Here is a 25,040-nt window from a genome sequence, read left to right on the forward strand (position 1 = left end):
AAGACCACAAACCTACGATCCGCATTCAAAAGTTCATAGCCAGCAAAATACGGACGTTCAACAAAGACGCCTGTATGTACTCGCCGAATACAATGATGCAGAGTGCCTTTAAGGATCTGACAAGTGTCGCAGATTAGTTTTAAAGACCAGCCCACGCAGTTCTGCTCGACGCTTTTGATCTGCCTGCACTAGCACGTCACCAGTCGACAGACGGAGAAATAAAGACTCCTCGATCGCCGAAAAACGTTTCCATTGGATAAAGAAGTTGTACTCTATTGTGACTATTCAACCTAATGCCTGCGCCCACCCCAGCGTTATGGCGCAGTGAACATGGTGAAAGAGCGATATTTCTGGCCTGAAATGTATGAAAACGTAAGAGAATGGAAATGGAAATTCTGGATTTTAACTTCGAATAAGACAGATTTGAGACAGTGCACCTAGATTTTGTAGGTTTGCTGCCGATGGTCAAAGTTGCCGGAGATCCGTATTTCAAACCACATCAATATTTACTCTCCTGTATCGACAGATCTACCAGATTGTTAGAGGCCACTCCTCTACCTGACATCACTGCCACAACCATTGCTTCAGCCGTCATCCTAACTTGGATTTCCTGTTTTGGAGTACCTCTCCGTGTAGTCACGAAGAAGAGTACCCAGTTCGAAGCAGAGCATATCTCTGAATTGGGGAAGCTTGTACGTTTCAATCGTCTCGGAACAACCGCTTATCACCCTCTGGCAAATGTGATGATCGAACAGGCACACCGAATCATTAAAACGGCAATGATAACCCGTAAAGAAGCTTAGCTTCAAGCACTACCAATCTTCTTGCTGGGAATACGCAGCTTGCCGAACGAGTCTGGATTCTCTCCTTTTACCGCAGTTACAGGGGATAACCTTCTGCTACCACGTCCAGTAATAAAAGATAGCAACGAAAAATGCTCCAAAGAAACGACAACCAAGCTCCAGGAAATCATAACTTAGAGATTTTCAGAGTTCATCTGAAGGTGGTAGTCGCATTTCTACAAAATCATACATCCTCAAACATCTGCAAACCTGCACACACGTGTGGCTGCGCAGTGATCGAGTAAGGAAGCCATTAGGAGCACGATCCACCGGACCTTACCTGGTAATGAAGAGAGCTCCCAAATATTTATAATTAAAACTTGCTCGCTTAACAAACTGTATCCATAGACAGACTGAAACCAGCGTATAGTCAAGCACCTCGGGATTCCAAGCTAAAACAGAGCCCTTTCATAGACACGCCGAAGAAAACTGAACAAATATCAGCCTATCACCCGCCAGTGACCGATGCAGCTTCAGTACCAGAAAACCAGGAGCAACCAAACCCTGAGGGACCACTGCAGCTGACCCACCACAACGAACAACTCGCTCAGGCCAAGAGTCAATTTCCACCCTAAAGCAGATTTTATATATTGTAAAGGATTTTACTGAACATACTTCTCCCGTATACATAAGGTTGGGACCTTTCTGGTAGGGCCAGAGTTGATGAGCTCAGACAAAATTCATTTTGAACCAAACTTGACCGAGAATGTTCCGTTATTTGGTATGTTATCATTTACTTATGTTATGATCCTTTTATTGCTTGTTAACCTTGGCTATTTTCTCTATGTTTATAATCTCAAATAAACTCAATATTTGTTCAAATTGTTCATTCTTTTTTTTCAGAAACCGTTACAATCCACAATGAGTTTTCATTCCGAACATTCCCCCGAACAAAGAGCCATATTCTTCATAAATCTTATTGATCATGATGTCTCCGACATCTGGCGGGGTACTACTGTAGTGTTGCACATTTTGCGAGTGGTATTATGTAATGAATTATGACTTTCCCTCTACCTTGGTAGCACCGTTTAGGAAGTTGACGTTGCTCTCACAATTTTCTCTTTAGTCATTATCCTTCGGCTGATCCCGCTGTAGGTTAGTTTAAGCTCCAAAAGATTCATTTTTATTATCTGAATAATTGTTATATTTTATTTATTTATCTTCAACTACGATTATTTATTAAAATAACTTGAAAGATGCTCACGTTGCCAAGAGTATAATTTACACTATTTTTCCATAGCTTGATAATTATGTTCATAGCTCCTTGTTATAAATCTACATTGAATTAAAATCTCGGTTTCAGTCTCTTTCATTTCCAATGTTTCACTGTGCGGGTAATGACTGGCAGCTACCCCACAAGAACATGCCCCTGAATATTTCAAATGGCCTGACGACGTGGCCTGATGAATGATGATAACAATATCATAGAATTAGGTGGCTGATGATTAGGTGGCCGTTGACTCAAGATGAATGAGAGATGACGGAGTCAGGACGACCTATGATAAGGGCTGATGATAGCAGGAAACGGTATGACTAGGTCTAATTATAGCTATAGCAGGAAATGCAAATTATTGCTCTTTTGGTACCAAGAAAACGGCATGAACTAGCTATTTTTATGGAGGAAGACAGTGTGTTAGGTGGTAACATTTATAGCAGAAAATGTTCGATAGTTGCAACATGGTATAATGGGTTTAAATTGCTAATAGCTAGCGAACCATGGAACATGTTCAGGAAATGAGCATGTTTATGACATACTTTGGTCACTGTGCAGCGGGCATCAGTGTCACGCTACGATCATGTTAGGAATAGCAACTGTAGGGTTCGTTAGATTTGGGAAGTCAAGGTCAGGAGAGACCGAGCGAGTGAGGTGGCAGGTCGTGTCATGGGTGTGCATATTGAATGACCTGACATTGAATTATCTGCTGTTGGTTTTAGTGGCGACGTAGAGATAATTAGCATTCGATAAAATTTTATATATTAATTTAAATTTCAGCTAGTTGAGATTGATAAATAAATTGTAATTAATTATTTTTGATAAATTGTTAAAATCTTTGTTCGCTCACGAAAGAAAATTTGAATTGAATGTTCAACACGTATAGAGATATTAAATTCAATCTACACAATTTTACAAATTCAGCAATTCATTAGATTCCTATATGCACGTTGACCGGATTGATAAATTTTGTTTGAATAGTCCTCAAAAAGAGAAGATATCCCTTATATGGTAATTTTATACTGAATCAGTTTTAACTAGTGCATTTCTTCCATTTTTGAGGCAATGGGCTACTTCTGACATGCCATGGTTATTATAGAATAATTTTATACCCAAAAATTTTACAACACGACCAAGTAGCAGACTGTTCTTTTCTAAGGCACATTCGCATGTCATGCCAAAAAAGCTCCTCGATTCTCATTGAACTTGACGGACCCGCAAAAAGTTCAACGGCTCTCATTGAACTTGACCTGTAAATTGCCAGAACACATGGCCAATAACTCGACAGTTTTCAGCCGAGTCATCGTGGTGTTCACTCCTAAGGTTGCAGGTGGCAAAATATGTCAACATAGAAAGTTGACGAGGGTTGCCAATTGGGAATATTGATTATATATAAATTATTGTCGTTTCGTAAAATTATGAAAGACTGATTAGATATTCGGATTAATTTTAAATTTGTACTCGAGCCCGACAAAAATGTTACAAATTTGTAAGTCTGACACAAATATTATTTTGATTGAGTTTTAATGGATATAATAGTTCATTATTAATTATTAAGTAATTATTATTAAGTAATTATTTATTAACCACCAATTGATTAATATATAGTATTTATATTTTTACAGAAGTCTACATTACTCAACCCTGTTCAGAGGCTGCAATTTTATATAGAGCCATTATATTAATTCGAATGCAGAAAAAATTGTCTTCCGATTGGTGTCTGCACTGCAACTTCAAGTTCCACGTTCGTCACTGGCAACAATTGCTAACAATTATATAAAATTTAGATATTTTCATGAATTTGCCTCTGAGAAGCGTATTACATATATCCAAGAAATTTACCATTTAATTTAAGATAAATTTATCAATAATTAGTGACTGGATGATTTCAACAGTATTTATATAGGGCGAGTTTTAGTCCAAATTTTGATTTGAAAAGAGAGACGACAAAACTTCGGTTTCATGGAGAGTATTATTTGTATGGTGAATAAGGCAATTGATATTGTTACTGTATTACTTCACATCACAAACTGATTATTGATATCCTGAGTTTAATAAATACTCTACGATTTAATTTTTTTAACCCACGTATTATGCAGAAAAAAATTCGCTAAAAGTTATGTTTGGTATTTGCGTCACGTCAAGAATTAGTGAAATCAATTTAATGGAGTTTCTTTAATTTGTTACAGTACTCAAATTTTATCGAAATGACATTCGGATACATAAAAATTCATATCAGAAAGTTTCTTATATAATGATTGCCGCTGTTTTCTTTATCTGGGTTCGACAAAAAAAAAAATATCGAAATTTTCATTCATTTCTCATCCCTAACGCAGATTCAAGCATCTTCAGAATTACGAAGAATAATTTAGCAAGTGCTTTCGAGAGTAGTATTTACTAGGGTGGTTCAAAGACCGTTTCTCCACCCGATTAATAATTCTGATAGAATTCGATAGTCTTTTTGCTGCACTCACTAGATATGCGCTGACCTGTTAGAACGCTTCATGGCTAGAGCGTTCCGGTCGCTATCGTAAGTTTGAAACAATCTTAGCAATGTTTTCACGGACCTATAGAAGAGTTTTTTTTCATGGAGAATATATAAGGTCTTACGGTCGTGCACTTTGCACAATCACGTAACTAAAAAACTTTGATTAGATTTTGAATTTAATTTTGACGAATTATTAAAACATTTAAAAGATTTAGGCAAGTTAAATATGACGAAAACCTTGGTTCTATTCAAATTTTGGTTTCATTTAATTGTCTAATGTTCAACTAAGCTGAATATTATTTGGTCTGGTCGACGGAATTTCTTTCATAATACCTTGTACAGAAACCGATTGACTTCAGTTTAAATCTCGATCACTGAAAAAACCGCTGTTTTCTAGAATTTTTTTTATAAACAGACTCCACTCCTGCCATTGCAGTTTATTAACTGAGAGCCTAACAAATTTAGCAGCTTTCAAACAGCCCGTTCGGCAACGGACAAACGACAGCCTCTGATCGAACTGCCCATTGTTCAACGTAAACGACCGTTTGATGACCTAAATACATAATACAAGGGCCTGCATGTAAATCGAATTCTTTCAAATTTAACTAAGCTATCATGCAGGCGGGGAGACTGAGCTATCTATTGAACTCTATGACCGGAATTTTGTATCAGGCATCCGAAACTTTGCCAATTATACGCGACCTTGAACCACAGCTTGGCCAGCTGAGGCATGACGGCTTGCTCGTCATGAAACAAAACTGGATGAGTTTTTAGCGCAGATGCTTTCTTCTTCAATGAATTTAAAGAGACAGAGTAGTTCTCACCATGGAAAACTTATCTCTACTCAAAAATCAGACTTAATATAACGTATGGACGGTATGGTTAAGAGTTAACCGTATTGGAACGTGAACCACAAAACTAATTTTTTTTTTTAATTTCTGGGTGAAATTCAGTACTACTTGCGCAGCTGCATGTCTGTTATATTTTAGGTATAAAAAAGCGGAACGGTTTTGCCTCGGTTTCTGCTGTGATGGTGCAACGTATTTGAAACATCCCATTAATTCCCCATTGGTTTATTATAGTAAATTCGAATACGATGTAATATAGCGTCTGTTAACACATTTTTTGAACTGATCTTTAACGAGAAACCCCACTAGTTGTCCTACACAATTCTTGTGTTTAACTGCCAATTCAAGTTAGTCACTTCTGCCTCAATGCCCACAAGCTGCATAGTTTTGCAATGGGTAGATTGTATATAATTATTACTGGTAGGATATCAAAGCTAAATTTCTAAATATCTAGCTTGCATCAATTTTTTTTGTCATCCAATTGGATGAAATGTAGAGGGAGACAATTCAGAATTTGAGTCAGGTTTTCTACCTGGGTGCGTTATTTTCTTCGAATGAAGGAGACCTCTTAAACTTGCACTTGAGTGCCCCAGGAAATTCAAATAAATTTTCTAAAATTCTATGGATAATTTAGTCAAGTTCTTGGATTATTCGGGATAACTGCCAGGATAGCCAGGAATAATCAGGCGAGTAGCATATTGCGCAGCAACTTTAAAAGGTTGCCTAAGACGGGACCAAGATTAGCTTGGTACACTGAGTGAATTGAAGTATGTATCGAGTGCATTGAGAGTTCGCTGAAAAATGCAAAATAAAATAATTTAAATGCATTAGTTTTCACTTCAGCTCTTATCTTCAGTTTATTAGCGTGTATTGTCAAACTCCATGCTAGGTACTTTTCATCGAAAGTGACCGTAATGAATTTAATGTTTTGAAATTTAATATTCAACTCTCATATCCAATATTCCCATTTGGTTTGTTCCAGTTCTACTGTAATAATTTTTAAACAGTTAACAGAATAATAATAATAATAATAAATGTAATCTCGCCCGAATGCAGTAAGTGCCCTGAAAAGAATTTTTTAATGACCCTCAACGAACCCATATGGTCAAACAAGCCCCTTATATGTTTTCAAAAATGCTGTAAAATAAAATCGACCAAATGATACAATTTATGAACACATTTCTTGCACTTCAAAAGCAAGAATATATAAAAAATACAAAGAAAATGTTTTTAATGTTTTAATACGTTATGAAAATGTTTTAATACGTTATCAACACCAGTGACTTTGGCAGCACCATGATGTGAAGGAACTAGCGCCCGCAGGTATGGGGTATTCAGTGCAGACTGGGTTCGCCTAGTGCTTGTCCGCGTGCCGAGTCGGGGAGAGTTGAGTTTTTTTCCACCCTTGGAAGGTCAAAGGAACAGCGCGACTCAGCAAGGTTAGGAGACCCTGGCACGCTGAGCGTTTTTCAGGCGCGCGCTATTTTGTATATAAGTTGCGGGTCTGCCCAGGAAGAGCATTCTGTCGCTTACGCTCCTATACAAAACAACCAAAATGAACGCGGTGAGTAAAGATTGCTGCTGAGGTTCATTTGGTTGGAATCTAAATTTAATGTGTAAATTTAATCAAATTTAATGTTTAGTCATGGATGAAAGAAATGTCTTTACATTTTTAATTGAAACGGGAGGTAAAATATCTATGCATTATATTTTTGGGTAAGGAAAATGTTAAAAATTCGCCGCTTGCAAGCATTTTGGGTGTGATTAACCGTTAAGATTTTACAGTGCATTTCAGGAAATTTTGTAATTCGATGGAGATTTAATGTAAGCTTTTGACTTCTTCAGATCTCCAGCATCATATTCGCCGTCGTCATCGCCACGGTCGCCGCTGACGGGCATGGTCATGGTGGTGTCGGCCTCGGTGGCGGTCTCGGTGGTGTTGGCCTAGGTGGCGGTCTCGGTGGTGTTGGCCTAGGTGGCGGCTTCGGTGGTGGTTTAGGTGGTGTTGGCCTCGGTGGCGGTCTTGGTGGCGGTTTCGGAGGCGGTGGTATCGACGCCGTCGTGGGAGGAAATGTCCAGACCAACGTGCCCATTGTGATCCCCTCCCCGGTTGCTAATTACGTGCCAGAGCCTTTCGTCGTGACCAAGCCCTTCGTCGTGCCCCATTTCGTGACCATCCTCAGGAAGGTTAGCGTGCCCGTTGAGGTCGTCAAGAAAGTCCCCATCGAAGTCGTCAAGAAGGTCCAGGTTCCAGTGAAGGTCCCCATCTTCGAGCACAAATGGTGAAAATAACACAAAAAGCTGCAATTTGCGCCGAAAATGTTGGCCATGTTTGATCGACTGAAATTTTCCAATGCCTCAGAGTGTTTTCGGTACCTCACCGGGTCCACATCTACCGCTGTATCTCACAGCTTTCTTAAGGAAAGCTGGGCAATGCAAGTCATTATTTATAACATCTTACTTTGATGAAGAATAAAGTTATCTTCATCGTCTACTTGCTTTTTGTTAATCCTCCATATGCTAGTTTATTCATTGCAACGTAATCAATCGGTCAAGAAAGATGAGCGAGGTCAAAATATTAATTCGGAATAATACGTATTATTCTCTCTTCATGAAACCGCTTAGCCTCCATTATTAAATAGCTCTATAAAAATCAGGGAAAAATTAAGTACGATGCATAAATAAATGAAATATAACAGTATACTAAGGAACCTTTTTTTTTTGTTTTAAATGTTCGCTTGCAACATGTTTCGCAAAAAAACGTGTGTTATAATAGTTACGTGCATCTTGAGAAGCATACTAACTTTTGAATAGTTCAACACAGTATGATTCACATATAAGTATTCCGTAATTTAATTATCACGCACTCTTCATAAAAATATGCAATAAGTAGCAACTAAGACAAAAACATATTATTGTGATGGTTACGTGATGTTGATTTGATCATGATCGCTAATTTTTTTTAAATCAAGTTCAAGCAAAAATTTATTTCAAGCCAAAAAACTTTTTCAAACGAAAGTGCTGAAAATAATGCAAAATGAAACAAAATCATGCTTTTGCGATTCAACACAAAAATATTTCAATGCGCTAATTAGTTACAGCTAACGTTCGACGACTTTTCGAGTTAATTTTGAACAAACGTGTGACGAGTGAGACTCAATATATTAACAGAATAAAGATTATCATCTCTATGCACTTATATGATCTTTGTACCTTTCGGAGCTTGAAAAACTTATTTAAATTGAGAAATTGTTCCATGGTATTAATTTCCAAAGCCAAGATGCAAGGTTTTAACACTAGAATTGTTTCCGAGAACTAAATGGAACAAGGGAACAGCTTTGAGTATTCATTATCGGTTTTATTGCATAACCCGAAAAAGTATGGAAAGTTGAATAGATCGTATAATAATAAGTGAGAAGTAAGATTATATGCGTTTCGTAAAAGGATACGTTAAGGCATAGTGAAAAACTCATAGCAAGCATTTCAATAAAATTTTAAATCAAGCTGTAATCATTCTTATAAAACACATCCATTGTTGGAAACAGTCCGGGGTTACAAAATTATGAATAACAGAATGTAACCATAGCAACGATATTATCAATAATAGAACGTACTGATATAGTTGCCACGTAATAAAATACAATGTATAAAAGAAAACCAAATGTAATAAAATTATGAATATCAGAACTATTGGTATAGTTGCCATGTATTTACAAGCAGAAAATTGCAAGATTATCAGATCAGGCTCGTTCATAAGCGGGCGACCAGCAGCCGGCTTTGGCCTTCAATAGCGCGCCGATGAACGCGATTCTGATCTCAAAAAATCCTTCGGTTCTGCAAACCTTTGATTCGATGCGTGGGAAACGAATATTTTGCCACCCAAGTACAGGTTATTCAAGTCGTCAACATCAAGTTGAGCAAGTCGACATCATACACGTTGAACAAGTCGTCAACATAAAGTTGAGCAAATCGTCAACATCAAGTTGAGCAAGTCATCAACATCAAGTTGAACAAGTCATCAACATCAATTTGAGCAAGTCGTCAACATCAAGTTGAGCAAGTCGTCAACATCAAGTTGAACAAATCATCAACATCAATTTGAGCAAGTCGTCAACATCAAGTTGAGCAAGTCGTCAACATCAAGTTGAACAAATCATCAACATTCAAGTTGATTGTTAGCGTTAAACAAAATACTGTGATCAACATAATTTTATTATTTTCAACGAGGGACGAGACTTCTGATGACAGTTAAATTATGAGAAAAAACGATTAAATCTTTTTGGGTTTATTCAGTCTTTCATACAAAGAGTATTGATGAGTCAAACCTGGTATTGATTGCCATGTTTTCGTCGTAAAATTAATTAATGTAAATTAAAATTAATGATTAATCCTGAATTCACCACAGCTGGTGGGCTCAGCTGGCTCCGCGAAAGGAAAAATGAATCTCATTGGCGTGCTTGATTTGTGCTCATGCAGAGTGTGAACCACTTTTTCAATTAGTTCCATCACCCTAATAAAATAGATTTGCTCAAATGCACGAGGTAATTTAGCACATATTCTAGATAGGTGTGAAATTAATACAGGTGGTGCAGTTATCTAGGTTGGTGCGGAGTGCAGAATTAGGAGATGCATTTGACGGCTAAGGTGCAAAAACTTGTTAGGCGATGAGTGGGGTTTGTTAACTGGTGGTTAAAGGGGAATCGTACCACAATGACACGCAATATTGCTTGTTTCGAGCCTAATTTTGCGGCCGGCACCGAGAGAAATAATAATAATATATGAGACGGAAGTACAAATTTCAATTTCTTATCGAAGGCAAAACTTGGTTGAATGTTCGTGTTGAAATGCTATTATTTGCAACCCAGTATTTATTTTTGTGATGTGGAAATGATATTGATTGAATAATTTTTTGATGTTGCATCTGATTATCACAAGAAATTAGACTAGTTTGTCGTTTTTATTGAATATTATTATACTTATCTTCACATTCAGTATTCTACCTTATCCTAGTATGTTAAATATATAGTTAAATTTCGGTATCGTGCGGCTAGCCTAGTCGGTAAATATGAAATAGTTTTGTTAAAAACCCTCTCGAAATTTATGTTGGCATATGGAGTACATTAGGGTAAAATAAAAAACTTCGACATTTTTAATTATACTGGGTAAATAAAGTGCACATCGTAAGTTAAGAAAATCACTGTTACTAAAATACTACATATGAATAAATTCATAATTTGATGTTTATTCCTTTCGAAACCTAACCCTTAATTTTTAAAAGGAATTTGAAAGCAAAGAAAACAGGCAGAATATTAACCATTTCTTAAGAATGAAAACGTTTTGGAGTCCAGCTCCATCGTCAGTTCAAAAGTTCAAAACCTATAAGAAAAGCAGCAGCAGTTTTCTCTGTTTTTAAATTCCTGATAAACTTGCGGTTTAAGCAATCTAGTAATTTTAATACTTAATCTTTAAACAGTGAGCTTAACCGATCGTTTCACAACTAATACATCTTCTTAATTCCTATTCAAAAATTTCTTCCTTAAAGGAAAATTTTAAACGTAAAGCCATCTCTTATATAGAGTTACACAGGAGCTATGTCGCGACCTTATCGCTCGCTCACGTCCTCTGTCGTTATGACGGTCGTACAGTTTCGAATAGTCGTACAACGGTTGTCCTTCTGTAGCTTTAATGTTGTCTCTTTGAATTATTTCTCAAGTTCTGCATGGCCATAGAATTTTTATTGACCGTTTTTCGGAATGGTTGTGGTCGTGAAAAAGGTTAGAAAAATCTTAGTCGACACTTGCAGATGTCAGAATTTTTTTACAAGAATTTTAGCTGTAGCTAGGAGTTAAATTTTTCACGGCTTTTTATATAGGCCGCCGGCCTGACAGCTACGGCCGTCGCGATAAGCTAACCGACGCGACTGTTATCTCTCAAGAACCAACCATTTATCCCCAACCCTCGGAGTAGACGTCGAATTCCTCGAGTGTTAAAACATTCTTGAGGTAAGCCTGCGAATGTGGTAAAAATACTCGGTCTATGGTCTCGAAACAATCGCGTCACACACTCACGATCATCGCGTGAATCTTCATTCTCAGTATTCGCAATACCTACAACCTAAATTTTAATGAGATTCATAACTTAGGTTACAGTTCACCCTCAAACTATGTTCCATACAAACTGGGATCCTAAAGAATCTATCTACCCTTGCTGTTCACGTCTCTCTCGACCATTCAGTATCATTATTAAGATACAAAAACTATATTCGAATATTTTCACTAATTTTACTTCATATATAAAAAACATACCTTAATATATTAATGTAAAAATCCTTCTTATTTAGTCTAAGACCAAAATTTAAATTTAAATAATATCTGGGTACCCATCAACTGTTTAAATGCAGACAAAAACCATAGCCTTCAACATTACTGCCTACACAGAATTTTGCAAGTCATTGAAGCAGGAGGCCCAGGATTTCTAAGATGGCGGACACGATGGCGAGGATAGAAGACAACCATGACCAGAGGCCATGATTGTTTTTATTGTTATATTAAAATTTGGTACACTAGACTGTGAAATTTTCGGCTAAAATGGTTATCAGGCTGCATTGGTCATTTGATATTATCGTATTCAGTTTCTTTGCAGAATAGATATTAGTTATAATAAACACGGTCAGTGTTATCTCTCTTACAAACGTTTAACAGGTATCCGGATATTGGAATATTGTGATAACGAACAATTTTTCACATAAGGCAATACCAGTAGGGGAGATCTCAAAGTCCACTTGTATTCCCTACAATAAACACACCTGAGTTATTGCTCACTTGCAGACAAAAAGGTCCTGATAATTGTTTACTCTAATTTTGGCGCCATGCATCGACGCAAGATCCTCGATGAAACCATCACTAAACGGCTCGCCATTAAGGGACAATAAATCAGTCGATATTCTCAGGGAGGCTGTGTAGAAGACTGAAATTGTACGAATCAGCTGTGTCCTTTGGCTTGTTCCTGTGTCCTTTGGCTCATGTCCTTTGGTTTGTTCCTGTGTCCTTTGGCTCATGTCCTTTGGCTTGTTCCTGTGTCCTTTGGCTCATGTCCTTTGGCTTGTTCCTGTGTCCTTTGGCTTGTTCCTGTGTCCTTTGGCTCATGTCCTTTGGCTTGTTCCTGTGTCCTTTGGCTCATGTCTTTTGGCTTGTTCCTGTGTCCTTTGGCTCATGTCCTTTGGCTTGTTCCTGTGTCCTTTGGCTCATGTCCTTTGGCTTGTTCCTGCGCAAATGGCGGGAACAAGCCATGTCAACTGCTTCCTCACAAGAGTATCACAATGACTTCGGCAGTGACTGCCGAAAAACAGCCCCTGCACCTCGAACAACGAAGAATTTATTCCTTCACGGCCTTGCTTAGCGGAAAACGTCGAAAAAGCGGTTTAATACATCTCGAGAAATATATGGTGGAATGTGTCCATTAAGAATTTCAAAATTACGTGCTTACAATGGCTTTACCGACATTAATATGATATCACTGTTCTAATGACAAGAATGAGAGTAATAAAATATTTCTCACTGTCAATGTCAAATAAAGTACCAGGCAGCCGTGAACTGTTTTCCAGCCTAATTACAAGTCACTGTAGAATCAGCTGAATTTGGAATCAGTTATCTGAGAAATTGGATGAGCCGCTATTGCGCAACAAATGTATACCTTTTGTTGCTAAATGAGCAGAATATTATTTTCATGGCATTTCTTTGGAAGTTAAAATTATTAATCCTTCTATTAAATCACCTACCAACTAAAATCTTTCGTAATTTGAGATAATGTTTGGGAAAACCGAGCTTCTAGTACCGATTGATAAGTCAGTCTGAAAAAAATCCGCAAATTGAAGCGCTGTGAATTCATTCCTGTCACATCGAGCCTTGACATTAGGCTGTTAGTTTCACCAGGGCCGTGCATGGAAGCGTCTAGTTCACGATCGATGACCAGCTTGTTCGAACTGGCAAAAAATCGCGTCGTGCAACTCATCTGCCAAAATACGACTGTCATGATAGCAATATTGCGGAAAGGTTATGGGCAGTTAGTTGTCAGATTCCTATTATTGCTGTGATAACGATGATGAAAATCTTTAAAAAACAGAGGGCTTTGATGCACTGGGTCAATCATAATAAATCTGAATTAGTTAAAAATTTGGAGAAAGAAAACTACACTGCAAACGCCATGTAAACTGTTGATAAATAGCATTTACACAATTCAATTTATATCATTACTGGGATCTCTATATGGGGTACTTGTATTTGTTCAAATACGTATATCCTTTTTTCATTTTTCCATGATGATCATCAGAGCAGTTTTTCATTGCTCGAATTTGGCTGTTAAATTCTCGTAAAAATTACAAAATTTTCCATTTCTAACTATGCAATCGTAATTTTATTGCTTTTAACAACCCCTACCACTGATCTCATGTTTTGGCACTCGAATTTGGCACTGAACCTAATCCAAGGATAACCATTCGGTGCACACGTTTAATGGACAGCTCGTCTCTGAGTAATGGTTTCCCTCGATGGAGGTATACGCATTTGGAGGAAAACCTCAAACTTTCCGCATTTCAGTAAAAATTGTAATATTGAAGGCTTTTAGTTAAACTCCCTCCAGATTGTGATGGAATTCAAATCCTTCAGTTAAAATCAGTGCTGGAAGCTACTTAATTACGACTCACGATATTGATCCTCGAAACGAGGATGCAGGATAAATTAGTGGTCTATAACGTCATTATCAATGTGCCCTATATTTTTCGGCGATCCATTATACTTTGTAATTGCTTCAAATTGATTACATTATACTGAATGCAAATTGCGAATAATTCCATCAATAATTATCGGAAGATAAATAATTAGCTTCCCTGTATGTATAAGAATCCTTATTAGTACAACAAACTCAAAGAATCTACTTTTGAATTCATATTTTGCTCAAACCTAGAGCTCACAATTTTTCCTAAATCAGTGGCACTCAAATAATGTCAGGGAACAATCACAATTGTTTTCAATTGTTACAAAGCTCATAATATTTTTGTAAAAATGAGGGCTGCCGCTCAACATGTTTAAATCAGTATTTAAATTTTAGTAATCTGTTCGTTTCAGTTTCATTGTCATCAAGCCACTATTTGGGAGGTTTTCACACAATCAGCAAGTTACAATCAAAATAATCATAGAATGTTTAACGTTCAATTCAATCCGTTTGCAGGTACAAGAAACAGGTTCTACGTGAAAATTCACACTCAACTATTAATCCCAGCGCGAAACTTGGATTTTCATTAGACAAAGTTGATCAGTGTTAGACTGCTGAATCAAAATAAATAATAAATTGGATAAAGAAGGGGTTCCAGATATGAAAGGCATTAATTTATCTTGTAGCTTGAGTTCAGGTCTGGTAATTTGATGGTTGATAGAAATAGTGACGCAATCTTACCGTAGAAAAATGCTGTGTGATGTTGCACAGGATTACTGTATAATGGAAAGGAAATCAGTTAACATTACTGACGGTTCTAATGACCAGGGCAGGAAATCAATGGTATTCAGCAATTATTAAATGATTTTACGCAAAACCACCGACCTGAGTTTCTATAGCCCAGTGTGATAAACACTATTCGCGAAAAGAATAATTCAAGAAATTAGCGGATATTTAGTAGGAGGGGTTGGAAGTTCGATGGAAAGATAGAAAAAATATAACTCAGTACTCACTGCATGAAGTGAGTGACAGAGAGCGTGTTTTCTCGTCGGCGAAAACGTGAAGTCACGGACGGACGGACAGACGGACGGACGGACATGACGAGCACAATAGCGCCTTTTCTTTACATAAATGATAAAATGCGCTAAATAATTTGAGGTTTTATTTATTTGGAAATGAAGAAATAGAATTGATATTAAATTTGAACAAGTGACATTCGCGAGCACGGTAAGGGGTTGCCGCGCTAGATGTGTGAAAACTGTAATCGATTTAAATAATAAATCTTGACAAATGACAAGACATTAAATTGGCAAGTTAAGATTTGAATTGGCATTTTAAACTACGTTGAAATTTTAATCCTAAAACCATCTCCAACTTCCCACAGATATAGAAATTTCTTAGAAAATGCGTAAAAAACTTAGTAAAAGGAAGTGTAAACGCCAGTCATTCTAAAAAAATATACGGGAAAAAGATAATAGCAAGTTAGAGTCTTTAGAGATACTTAATTGACTTCAGTGCACTGAACAGTTGCCGCGTTGTAGATGTTCCATCGAAATCTAAGCAGATGCTTAATGTTACTCAAATGGTGAATCATTTCATTAACTTTCACCAAATCGCAAACACTAAATAAGAAATCGCTGAGACTTGACCTAATAACGTGCCTAGAGGCACACTTTTTAACCCCTACTCTCACTGATTCTAGTCCCCGGACTTACAAAATACACTTATTCTACAAGTGAAATCAGAAACATGGAATAAATGAAGACAACCTTGAACTTATGTAAAAATTAATGGTGAGGAATATAGAATTTCTCACTGATCATCATCGAGTATCGTGTAGGCATTGTAACTTCCGTGAAATCGTATCGTATAAAAGTATCGTATAATTGTAGCGGATGCTAAACTTCCTGGGCCTATACTTTAAAAAAAAGTTAAGAGATCGTAAGTTCTTCAGCCAATCGTTGACGGCCTTTCAAGCAAAATCCACCAATCATAGACAAGAAAATAGAGCGTAAGTACTTACGTTCACTTAGCGAGTTTTGAAAGTATGGCCCCCGACATGTAAATTATAATTGTCATCCACGACGTGATGTGGAACAAAGAGACATAAGGAGACCAATATATTCTGATCAGAACCTATACCACATTTTCTTAATGCGTTATTAGAAACCGAATGAAGGTGGTTCGAGTGGAAATAACTTAAATAAATAACTTAATTTAACTGATCTTATGCAAATTAATATTTTCATGGATGCGCATAGATATGAAAACAGATTAAAAACCATGAATTTTAAAAAAAACATCTAGAGACGAATTAACGCAATAATTATTTATATAGTTCAGAGATGAATCAGTTAAATATAACGCTTCCGATATACCTGCAAAGTTTTCAAGTTTTTCACAGGTTAAATATGTTTTAAATGGTGGGGGAAGTGTTGATGAAATAGCAGTTGTTTACAAAAGATAATTTTTTGCAAGTTTCATTAGGAAGTGTTTGTGTGTATCCTATATACAAGCTAATTAACATTGGCATATGAATTCTAAACAACCTGGTAACACAAATTTTAATTACTTGGCTCAGAGATACAGTACCTTGAAACACATTAGAAATCGAGTATAAGACATTTCTATTTATTTTGTAATGCTTGGTTGAAAGCTCGTAGAGGAGATTTCCGAAAAATGTGGATAAAGTTATTTTCCAGCGAAAAATGTTTGAAGAAGTCTTTTATTTAATTTAAATCATTTTCACTTGAATCCGAATCCAGATGTACGAACAAAACATAATTATGTTAAAAAATATTGCAGGGTGATTTTCTTTCAACGATTATCATTCTTTACATAGTTAAGTATGACTAACAGAATGCACTTGTTCCAGAGCCAAAATGTGTTAAGCTGATAGGTAAGCACGGAATAAAACATGAACATAATAGATATTCACCAGAGGTGAGTTCCTTATTTAGCACCCAGACGTAGAAAAACTTCACGTCAGTAAAAGCAATTTCACGCTGATCTCTATTCTGGACGAGATGGCAAACACGCCACTGTATTAAAATATTATCAGTATCTTAGTACGCCCAGCCCCTTTTTTTCATATCATTTAATGATCGAAGTGCGTATACTGTAAAAGGTCTGAGGGTACAAGCTAGGGTGGGGAGCGAAACCTGAGTTGCTAAGTCATCACGGAGGTAAACGCGCTTTCTACGCCTGACATAGTTTCTCGGGACCCTAAGAAGTTTGAGGGCGATAATGGAACCCTAGCTCATAGAGGGCAGGGCGAACGGGGTGAGTTCCTAACTGCAGAGAGCTCGTTGACCTTGGGCGCTTTCGTATAAAAGATTCCCGTAAGCGAACACAAGCATCATCTGATCTGTTGCTTCTGCTGTAGCAACTTCTTCAAAATGAACTCTGTAAGCTTGCATTCAAAGCCTCATGATAGGGACAAATAAATTAAGCCCCATGTACGATGCGGTCGTACTTTTTTCGATTTGTTATAAACTGCAAACACAAAGCAATCATTCAGGAGTTTGGGATTTCCTAAAATATCAGAATTTTCGAAAATTCTTCGAATCATATTAATTGTTCCTTCTTACTAGTTACAATACAATGAAAAAATACTGAAACTCCTGCTGATGAGTACCTGGGAAAACAATTAATTGAAATAATATTCAGTGGGTATTTTTGAACAGCAGTGCATTTCTCAAAGAAAATTTTCAGCAATTTACAAATTTTAGTCTGATGTTATTTGAAAATGTTTCATATTTTTCAGAATATTTTTCGAGCTGGAATTTTAGTGAGCTCTCATATGTCCTATGCACGAGGCATTGGATGTAAAAAGATATTTTGGGTATTTTTGAACGATTTCGTAGTAAATTGAAAATTGTTGTCCCCTAGATCACCCTCACCATTTTCGCCGGGCTCATCGCCCTCAGTGCCGCTCGTCCCCACCGCTGGGAAAGCGGAATCGGCGGCGGCCTCGGCGGCGGCCTTGGTTCCTTCCGCGGTGGTTTCAGCAATGTCGGTTTTGGCGGTGGTGCCATCGGCTCAGGTTTCGGCGGCGGTCTCGCTGGAGTCGGCGTGACCTCCGAGTCGGTCTCTGGCCGCGTGGTGCATCCCAGCATCACCACCGGGGTGCAGCTCGTGTCCAAGCCTTTCCCAGTCCAAGTCCCCGTCAAAGTCCCCATCGTGAAGCACATCCCCGTTCCCAAGACCATCAAGACTGTCAAGACCGTCAAGGTTCCCTTCCAGGTGGTCAGGACAGTCCCCGTGCCAGTCGTTAGGACCATTCAGGTCCCAGTACAAATCCCTGTTAGAGTTGGAGGTGGATTCGGAGGAGTTGGAGGTGGATTCGGTGGAGTCGGAGGTGGACTTGGTGGAGTCGGAGGAGGATTCGGTGGAATCGGAGGTGGACTTGGTGGAGTCGGAGGAGGATTCGGTGGAGTCGGAGGTGGACTTGGTGGAGTCGGAGGTGGACTTGGTGGAGTCGGAGGTGGACTTGGTGGAGTCGGAGGAGGATTCGGTGGAGTCGGAGGTGGACTTGGTGGAGTCGGAGGTGGATTCGGTGGAGTCGGAGGCGGACTTGGTGGAATCGGAGGTGGACTTGGTGGAGTCGGAGGAGGATTCGGTGGAGTTGGTGGTGGAGTCAGTCGAATCGGTGGTGGAGTTGGCGGAGTCGGTGGTGGATTCAGCGGAAGCAGCGGTGAAATCGGCGGTGGATTCGGGGGAGACTTCGATGGCGACTCTGATGAGAAGTAAACCCTGAAACTATTTCTCTATAACTTGTCGAACCGAACGAATTACCTAGTCATGATGACTAAGGATCATAATTTAAATTATTTAAGAGGCTTTGTTGCATGTTCATGTAGGCCTCTTACAAATACAAGCCTTTGTCACTATACTATGCCTTTTATTGCAATTCCTTTCCTACTATCAATTTTAGATTTTTTCATTTATTTTTTTATATCGAGATAAAATTTCAAATATTTAGACTACCCGCTATTCAGTGGGAGCAAGTAGCTGCTTGTCCTCAAATATAACAAAGTTTATTACTGTTCACAAAACTCATCAAACCACGAGGGTATATGAAGATCTATGCGATGCAAATTATTTATTTACTCAAGTAAAAGTCCGCAGATTATGCATAAAATTAAAGTAAATAATCCATGTGACATGCAATGCATGATCGATGAGTGTTATTCAAACTTGAATGTTGGGTCTACAGTTGAGCTGGCTCGACTGTATAAGCAAACTTATGCATTCCATCTAGCTTATCTGGAATGAAATGATCAACTGATGCATTCCCGAGGTAGAAATATCATCGGTAACGCCAGTACAAATGGTTGCTTTACTTAAAATGCACGGTAGCATTGCGAATGTGAGGTTTACAATTCTTAAACCTACTAATTATATTCTTAAAACGGGAGAAGTAAGAATTTCGGAATAAGAATGATGTCCGATAAATGGGTATAATACAAATTCTAGAACATTTGGCGTTGTGAAAATGCTTTCCAGTATCTATCTGCAGAATATTTTCGATTATGAACATATAATCTCAAAATCAGAAGAACTTAAACTCATATATATTAAGATTCCGTCCTTAAAAATTTCACAGCATCAAATAATAAAAACCCAAGTTTAAGCGAGTTTTTTTTACAATCCAAGTAAACGCTTTTAAGTTATAGGAATCATCGATAGCATTTTAGTCTCACTTGAATGGCTTTAACATTTCACAGTTCACTCTTTATATTTTAAGTTAAATTATAAATTCCACGAACCTTGCTCAACAATTACAATATTTCTTATTTTATCTGATCTGCCAATTACCGAACCCCAGGAATGACTAAAAAGCGTTCTTCGTAAAGCTCTAGTCAGAAAATTGCTGGTCAAAGGAATTTCTTTCCTTCTCTAACCCTTTCGCTTGAGAATGAATGACTTCTTTCTCCATAACTTTATTTCTACAGTAATATTCATTGTTAGAGTAATATATTGAGTTTCCATCAAGCTCCATTTATCATGCATATAATAGTAATATATCTAAATACAATTTTTTTAATGAAAAATCGTTCAAGAAAAAACAAAGGTTGTAGGAAGAACCGCTAATACATTACTAATGGAATTCGAGCATTGTTTCTTCGTAGGCATTAAAAATTAATCATGCAAAATAAAAAGATGTGAAAAACGAATAATTTTAACATTTTATTACACTTTATACAATGATTTTCTGTTAGTAACTCATGAATGCATATCTTGATCTTGCTCTCACAAATTCGTTTAAAAAGGCATGGAAAATAGTTAAAAATGAAGAGGAAACAGCAAAAAATTGAACTTTAATTATGATGCATTTAACGATATTAGAGTTATGAACTTAATTAAAAATTTACTTTACATTGATAATTTTCCCGGTGGGTTAATATTACCGCGTTTAAATGATAAACTCGATTAAGATTTAAGAGGAAATTTGCGGTATTTGTGCATGGGTTATTAATGAGAGTAAGCAGCCAGCTTTCTCATGCTTGATCAATTCCAGCTACGTGGTTTGAATACTGAAATCGTGATTGAAAATGGCGAAAAGTTTTACCTGTCAAGTAGGTTATCGCTAATTTATATCGGATTTATCGGAGACGCTAATAGTAGGTTATCGCTAATTTATATGGCCCTTGCCATAAAAACACCTCGACCTCAATAAATAACTGAACTAATTTTAATTCGAATAAGATATCTTCTATTCTCTAATTGACATGTGCGGGAACCAATCTAGTGCTCTCATATAAAGCACTTTTGGCCACTTTTTTTTTCCATTGATACTCAAAGGCCGCAGCTGAAGGTAAGAGCAGGGTTAAAAATATTGAAAAAATTTTATCAATCAACGGAAGCTGTTGCTTCGATAAGTGCATCCTCGAACATTTCATCTGTATATTTTCATTTACACCAAAACAAGCCAGATATTAACTAAAGAAAGTGACATGTATGTGGCAAATTTTTTTTCCATTTCAAACGTAATTTTTTGTCGACATATCAATTTGGTGCAATTAAATTACACCAGTAGTTCATCTCTGGTAGCCATGAAAATGGGCAGTAAATAAAAAACTTATTTAATTGAATATCGTCGACCAGACTGCATTTTTTTTTATTTTTACTAACTTGCTATTACAATTCCGGAAATCTCAAACAACAAGATGGTCGAAATATCAGTGGCCAAATCACCATACGATTATTGTCGATCGTCACGGATTTGTCTGCTATTATCCGGTAATATTTTTCAAAGTTCCGCTAACTTCCCTTCTGGCATAAAAACCCGTTCTGAGAGATCATGGAGAGTTGATCAAGTTCAGGGCAATAGTGACATTGACCTCAAATCGGTAGCAGTTCTGTATAAAAACTGGGTTTGATTTCCAGGCGCAGGCTCGCCTATGTTTTTCTGTTAATTAAACTAAATCATCACACATAAATGATCAGCTCGGGCAGTTTACCAGATTACCTCGAAATGAAACTCTTTCTAGATTAGGCGGCTGAATAATGCAATTTTTTTATTTCATTCTCAATGAAATAGGGTACAAGTAAGAATTTATGTATCGCGGAAGAGGGACGTGGTTTTCCGTTTTCTTGACAGTTTTGCCTGAGGGCGTTGGTCTCGAAACAATTAACCTTGTTTTTGACAACGCAACATATATTTTATGAAGGGCTTCATAACGGCACAAAAAAATACTTCATACTTATTTTGTTTTCAAACAACTGCTTATTCCTGTGGTTTGGGCAGCTCTTGCAAAGTTAATTAATTAAGTTGTCTCGCTTACTTCTGTTTTTATAATTTTTAATTAGTCAATCTCTAAAAGTAAGTTTGCAAAAAAAGCACAATAAGTTGTTGACATGATGGCAACAAATGCACCAATTAGTCAATATAACTTTCGCTTACCCTGAGTAGAACGTTAATGTCGGTTTAAAAAAACGCATGCAGGCGTGGCTAATGCAAAAATATTTGCAGCGATGTTAGTCTCACTACAGCGATGTTAGTCTCACTACAGCGATGTTAGTCTCACTGCAGTGATGTTAGTCTCACTGCAACGATGTTAGTCTCATTACAGCGATGTTAGTCTCACTGCAGTGATGTTAGTCTCACTGCAGCGATGTTCCGTTGCGCTATTCGCCAAATTTCATTCGTTGCTGCTAATCAAGTTCGAATGGCCTGAATCTAAGCCTACAAAAAAGAGTTGCGCTATCATGCGACCAGATGTGATGAGCGTATAACATTCATCAGTGCGCAAATGTTGTAAAAAATATTCATTATTATTCTTTTCTCTTCTCTTGAAATGAAGCGAGGACAATACTCGGGGAGAGTTGATATTCATTACTCGTATATGATGAATTTGCCCCTGGAAAAATGGAATAATCTTATGCAATGCAAATCCAACATGTCGAACGACATTTTCTCAATAACACTTGCTTCAGAAGTACATGAGTACTTAACCTAAATTAAATGCATTGAACTAAATGAAGTTTTATAAGATTTGACACTATCTAGAATTTTCATCATAGGAGATAAAAATATATTGGTAATGTTGTTTTTATGATATAAAATTATTTTCAGTACTAAATATGCGGAAGCAAAATGTTTAATGTAAAATAATTTGTACGGCTGGGGTAGACATGAGTAAAGAGATTACCATATGCAATTTAAAACGCAGAAACCCGACGATGAATTATCTACCGTATAGTTGCTTCTAGCAATTATAATATATGGAAATAGTTTTATTTTAATTAATCAAGTGAAAAACTAAAAGTAATCAAACGAGCAGGCTAGTATAACTAGTGAAACTTATCAGCAGACTTGTGTAAATATTTTCGATTTGGTAGCGGGAAAGTCTTTGTTCCACGTTTGTTGTGCCTCGATTTTGTATCTGAATATGAGAGTAATCCGGCAAAATCCAATAAATGCATTATTAATATTTTTTTGCTTTGTTGAATATTGAAGCTCATTCAAAATATGTTATTTTTGTTAGTATTATTATAACTGAATTGGTCCACTGAAAAGAATTTTTTTCCAAAATTCAACATTGGCTCCTTTCATATTCCATATTACCCGTGGCTGTTGGAAATAAAGTTTAATGCTTTAGGTAATTGTGTTGGTGGGAGCTATTATACGCCGGTTTTACGACTGTCGGCGTGACTGGCCACGGCCGTTTATGGAGTCGTAGTGGAGGGATGGAACCTTTAACGGCCTTAAATCTAGTGACGACTTTGCAACTACCGAATCGATTTCCAGAACCGTAATAAAACTGTGGAATGGACGAAGCTTATACTCTGTGGTGGACGGTGGTGGATAAGTGATGCAATGACTTCAATTTTAGAATTGGAACATAAAGTTTAATTGAACCAATTTAGTATTATTTACTTCAGATCTTCGGACATCATTGGACCACCAATGTGATGATCACATTTCCAGAATATACATCTTTCCGGAAGACCAGGGGCCATACTTTCAAAAAAAGTTAAGAGATCGTAAGTTCATCAGCCAATCATTGACGTCCTTTCAAGCAAAATCCACCAATCATAGACAATCATAGTGGGTAAGTACTTACGTTCACTTAGCCAGTTTTGAAAGTATGGCCCCTGGATACGTCAAACCTGCCGACGATCCAGGGATATTCGATGCCTCGGAGCAGGCTCGGAAATTCTACATCTCCCTTCCTCCCGCAGTTGGGATATGACCCTCGTTAAGTTGTTTATGAAGGAGCAAATGATCAGAAGGCCTTAAAAATGCTGCACCGATCAGTGGAAATCGAAGCCTAAAATGTGGTTCGATCAAGATTGAGCACGCTGCGCATATCGTATATACTCGTCTATTTTTTTCATATTTTGTGTCGTTTGAGTTCCTTAAGTTGCAAGAAGCACGAAATCTTTCTCAAATTTTATAAACAATTTCACTCTATCTTTTGTAAAGCATTATTGGAAATTTAGTGTACTATAAAATCCCTTTCACCTTCCTAGAACATACTTAGGCGATATTCTACGAAGAATTGTTCAAAAACCTGAATATTGCATCTGATGAAGTCAAATTGTCGTTGAGTGATCTGAGAATCATCAATATTATTTTATTAACGCATTATTGTAATTAATTTAGACCAATGTTTGCTGTCTCTAGCGCCATTCGTATGGCAGAAGTAAAGCTTAATGTAATGAATGTATCGAAATTTAACATCCAATTCCGTGAGCACTATTACAATAAAAATATGCCAGCAAAATAAAATGAATCCCCGATATTATAGCCACCTTGCGGTAAATCAATTCTTTCAATATACCTTATGCGTAAAGCCATTGCTTTTAGGAAATATAATTGTGTATCGGACTTATCCTGCAGGAGCGTGATAACAATGATGCCACATATAAATCTTCATTATAAGGTAAGCAATGGCTATGTATATCAATAAGACTTCATAGAACAACATTTGCTTGTTTTGCATTGTTTTGTAATCACGTGAATCGATGGCCAGCGGCCTTATGTCAATATATTTAAGACTATATACATGGTGTCCAAGATCTTATTCTTAAATATATCTCTACTGAGACCAGTAAGGTGTTTCGATCAGCGTTTTGGGCTGCGTACGTATACACGTTGCTCATCCTCATCATAAATGCTGACAGGCCCCATCACTCATAGCAAGTTTTCCAGATCTCCATAACTCCTCCCAACATCGTCAAAACCAAGTCATTTCCCCAACTCCCTGAAACTTAGAGCACACCCGATGTTCTCCAGGATCTGCAAAATTTGTTATAGATCCGACAAGTTATAAAATGATTCAACCCGGCTGTCTTTTACTAAAAAGGCACCCCGGCCAACTCTGTTGACATGAAATAAGTCAACACAACTTCTTCCAATAAAATCACCATACCAAACTTTTGAAAATCTTGATAACCTCGTGTCATTAAGAAATGCACTGCAATCACTC

The 25,040-nt window shown here is 37.3% G+C and overlaps 2 protein-coding genes across 2 annotated transcripts; both read left to right on the forward strand.

The window, feature by feature from the left end:
* Positions 1-6,904: 6,904 nt before the first annotated feature.
* On the forward strand, positions 6,905-7,883 carry LOC108667369 (cuticle protein 79). Its single transcript, XM_018154389.2, has 2 exons — positions 6,905-6,955; positions 7,237-7,883. The coding sequence occupies exons 1-2, from the start codon at positions 6,947-6,949 to the stop codon at positions 7,675-7,677; spliced, it is 450 nt and encodes a 149-aa protein (XP_018009878.1). The 5' UTR covers positions 6,905-6,946; the 3' UTR covers positions 7,678-7,883.
* Positions 7,884-17,456: 9,573 nt separating this feature from the next.
* On the forward strand, positions 17,457-18,992 carry LOC108667368 (glycine-rich cell wall structural protein). Its single transcript, XM_018154388.2, has 2 exons — positions 17,457-17,507; positions 17,992-18,992. The coding sequence occupies exons 1-2, from the start codon at positions 17,499-17,501 to the stop codon at positions 18,850-18,852; spliced, it is 870 nt and encodes a 289-aa protein (XP_018009877.1). The 5' UTR covers positions 17,457-17,498; the 3' UTR covers positions 18,853-18,992.
* The last annotated feature ends 6,048 nt before the right edge of the window (positions 18,993-25,040 follow it).

This window comes from Hyalella azteca, unplaced genomic scaffold, assembly GCF_000764305.2.
Source record: "Hyalella azteca isolate HAZT.00-mixed unplaced genomic scaffold, Hazt_2.0.2 contig400, whole genome shotgun sequence".
Taxonomy (NCBI): domain Eukaryota; kingdom Metazoa; phylum Arthropoda; class Malacostraca; order Amphipoda; family Hyalellidae; genus Hyalella; species Hyalella azteca.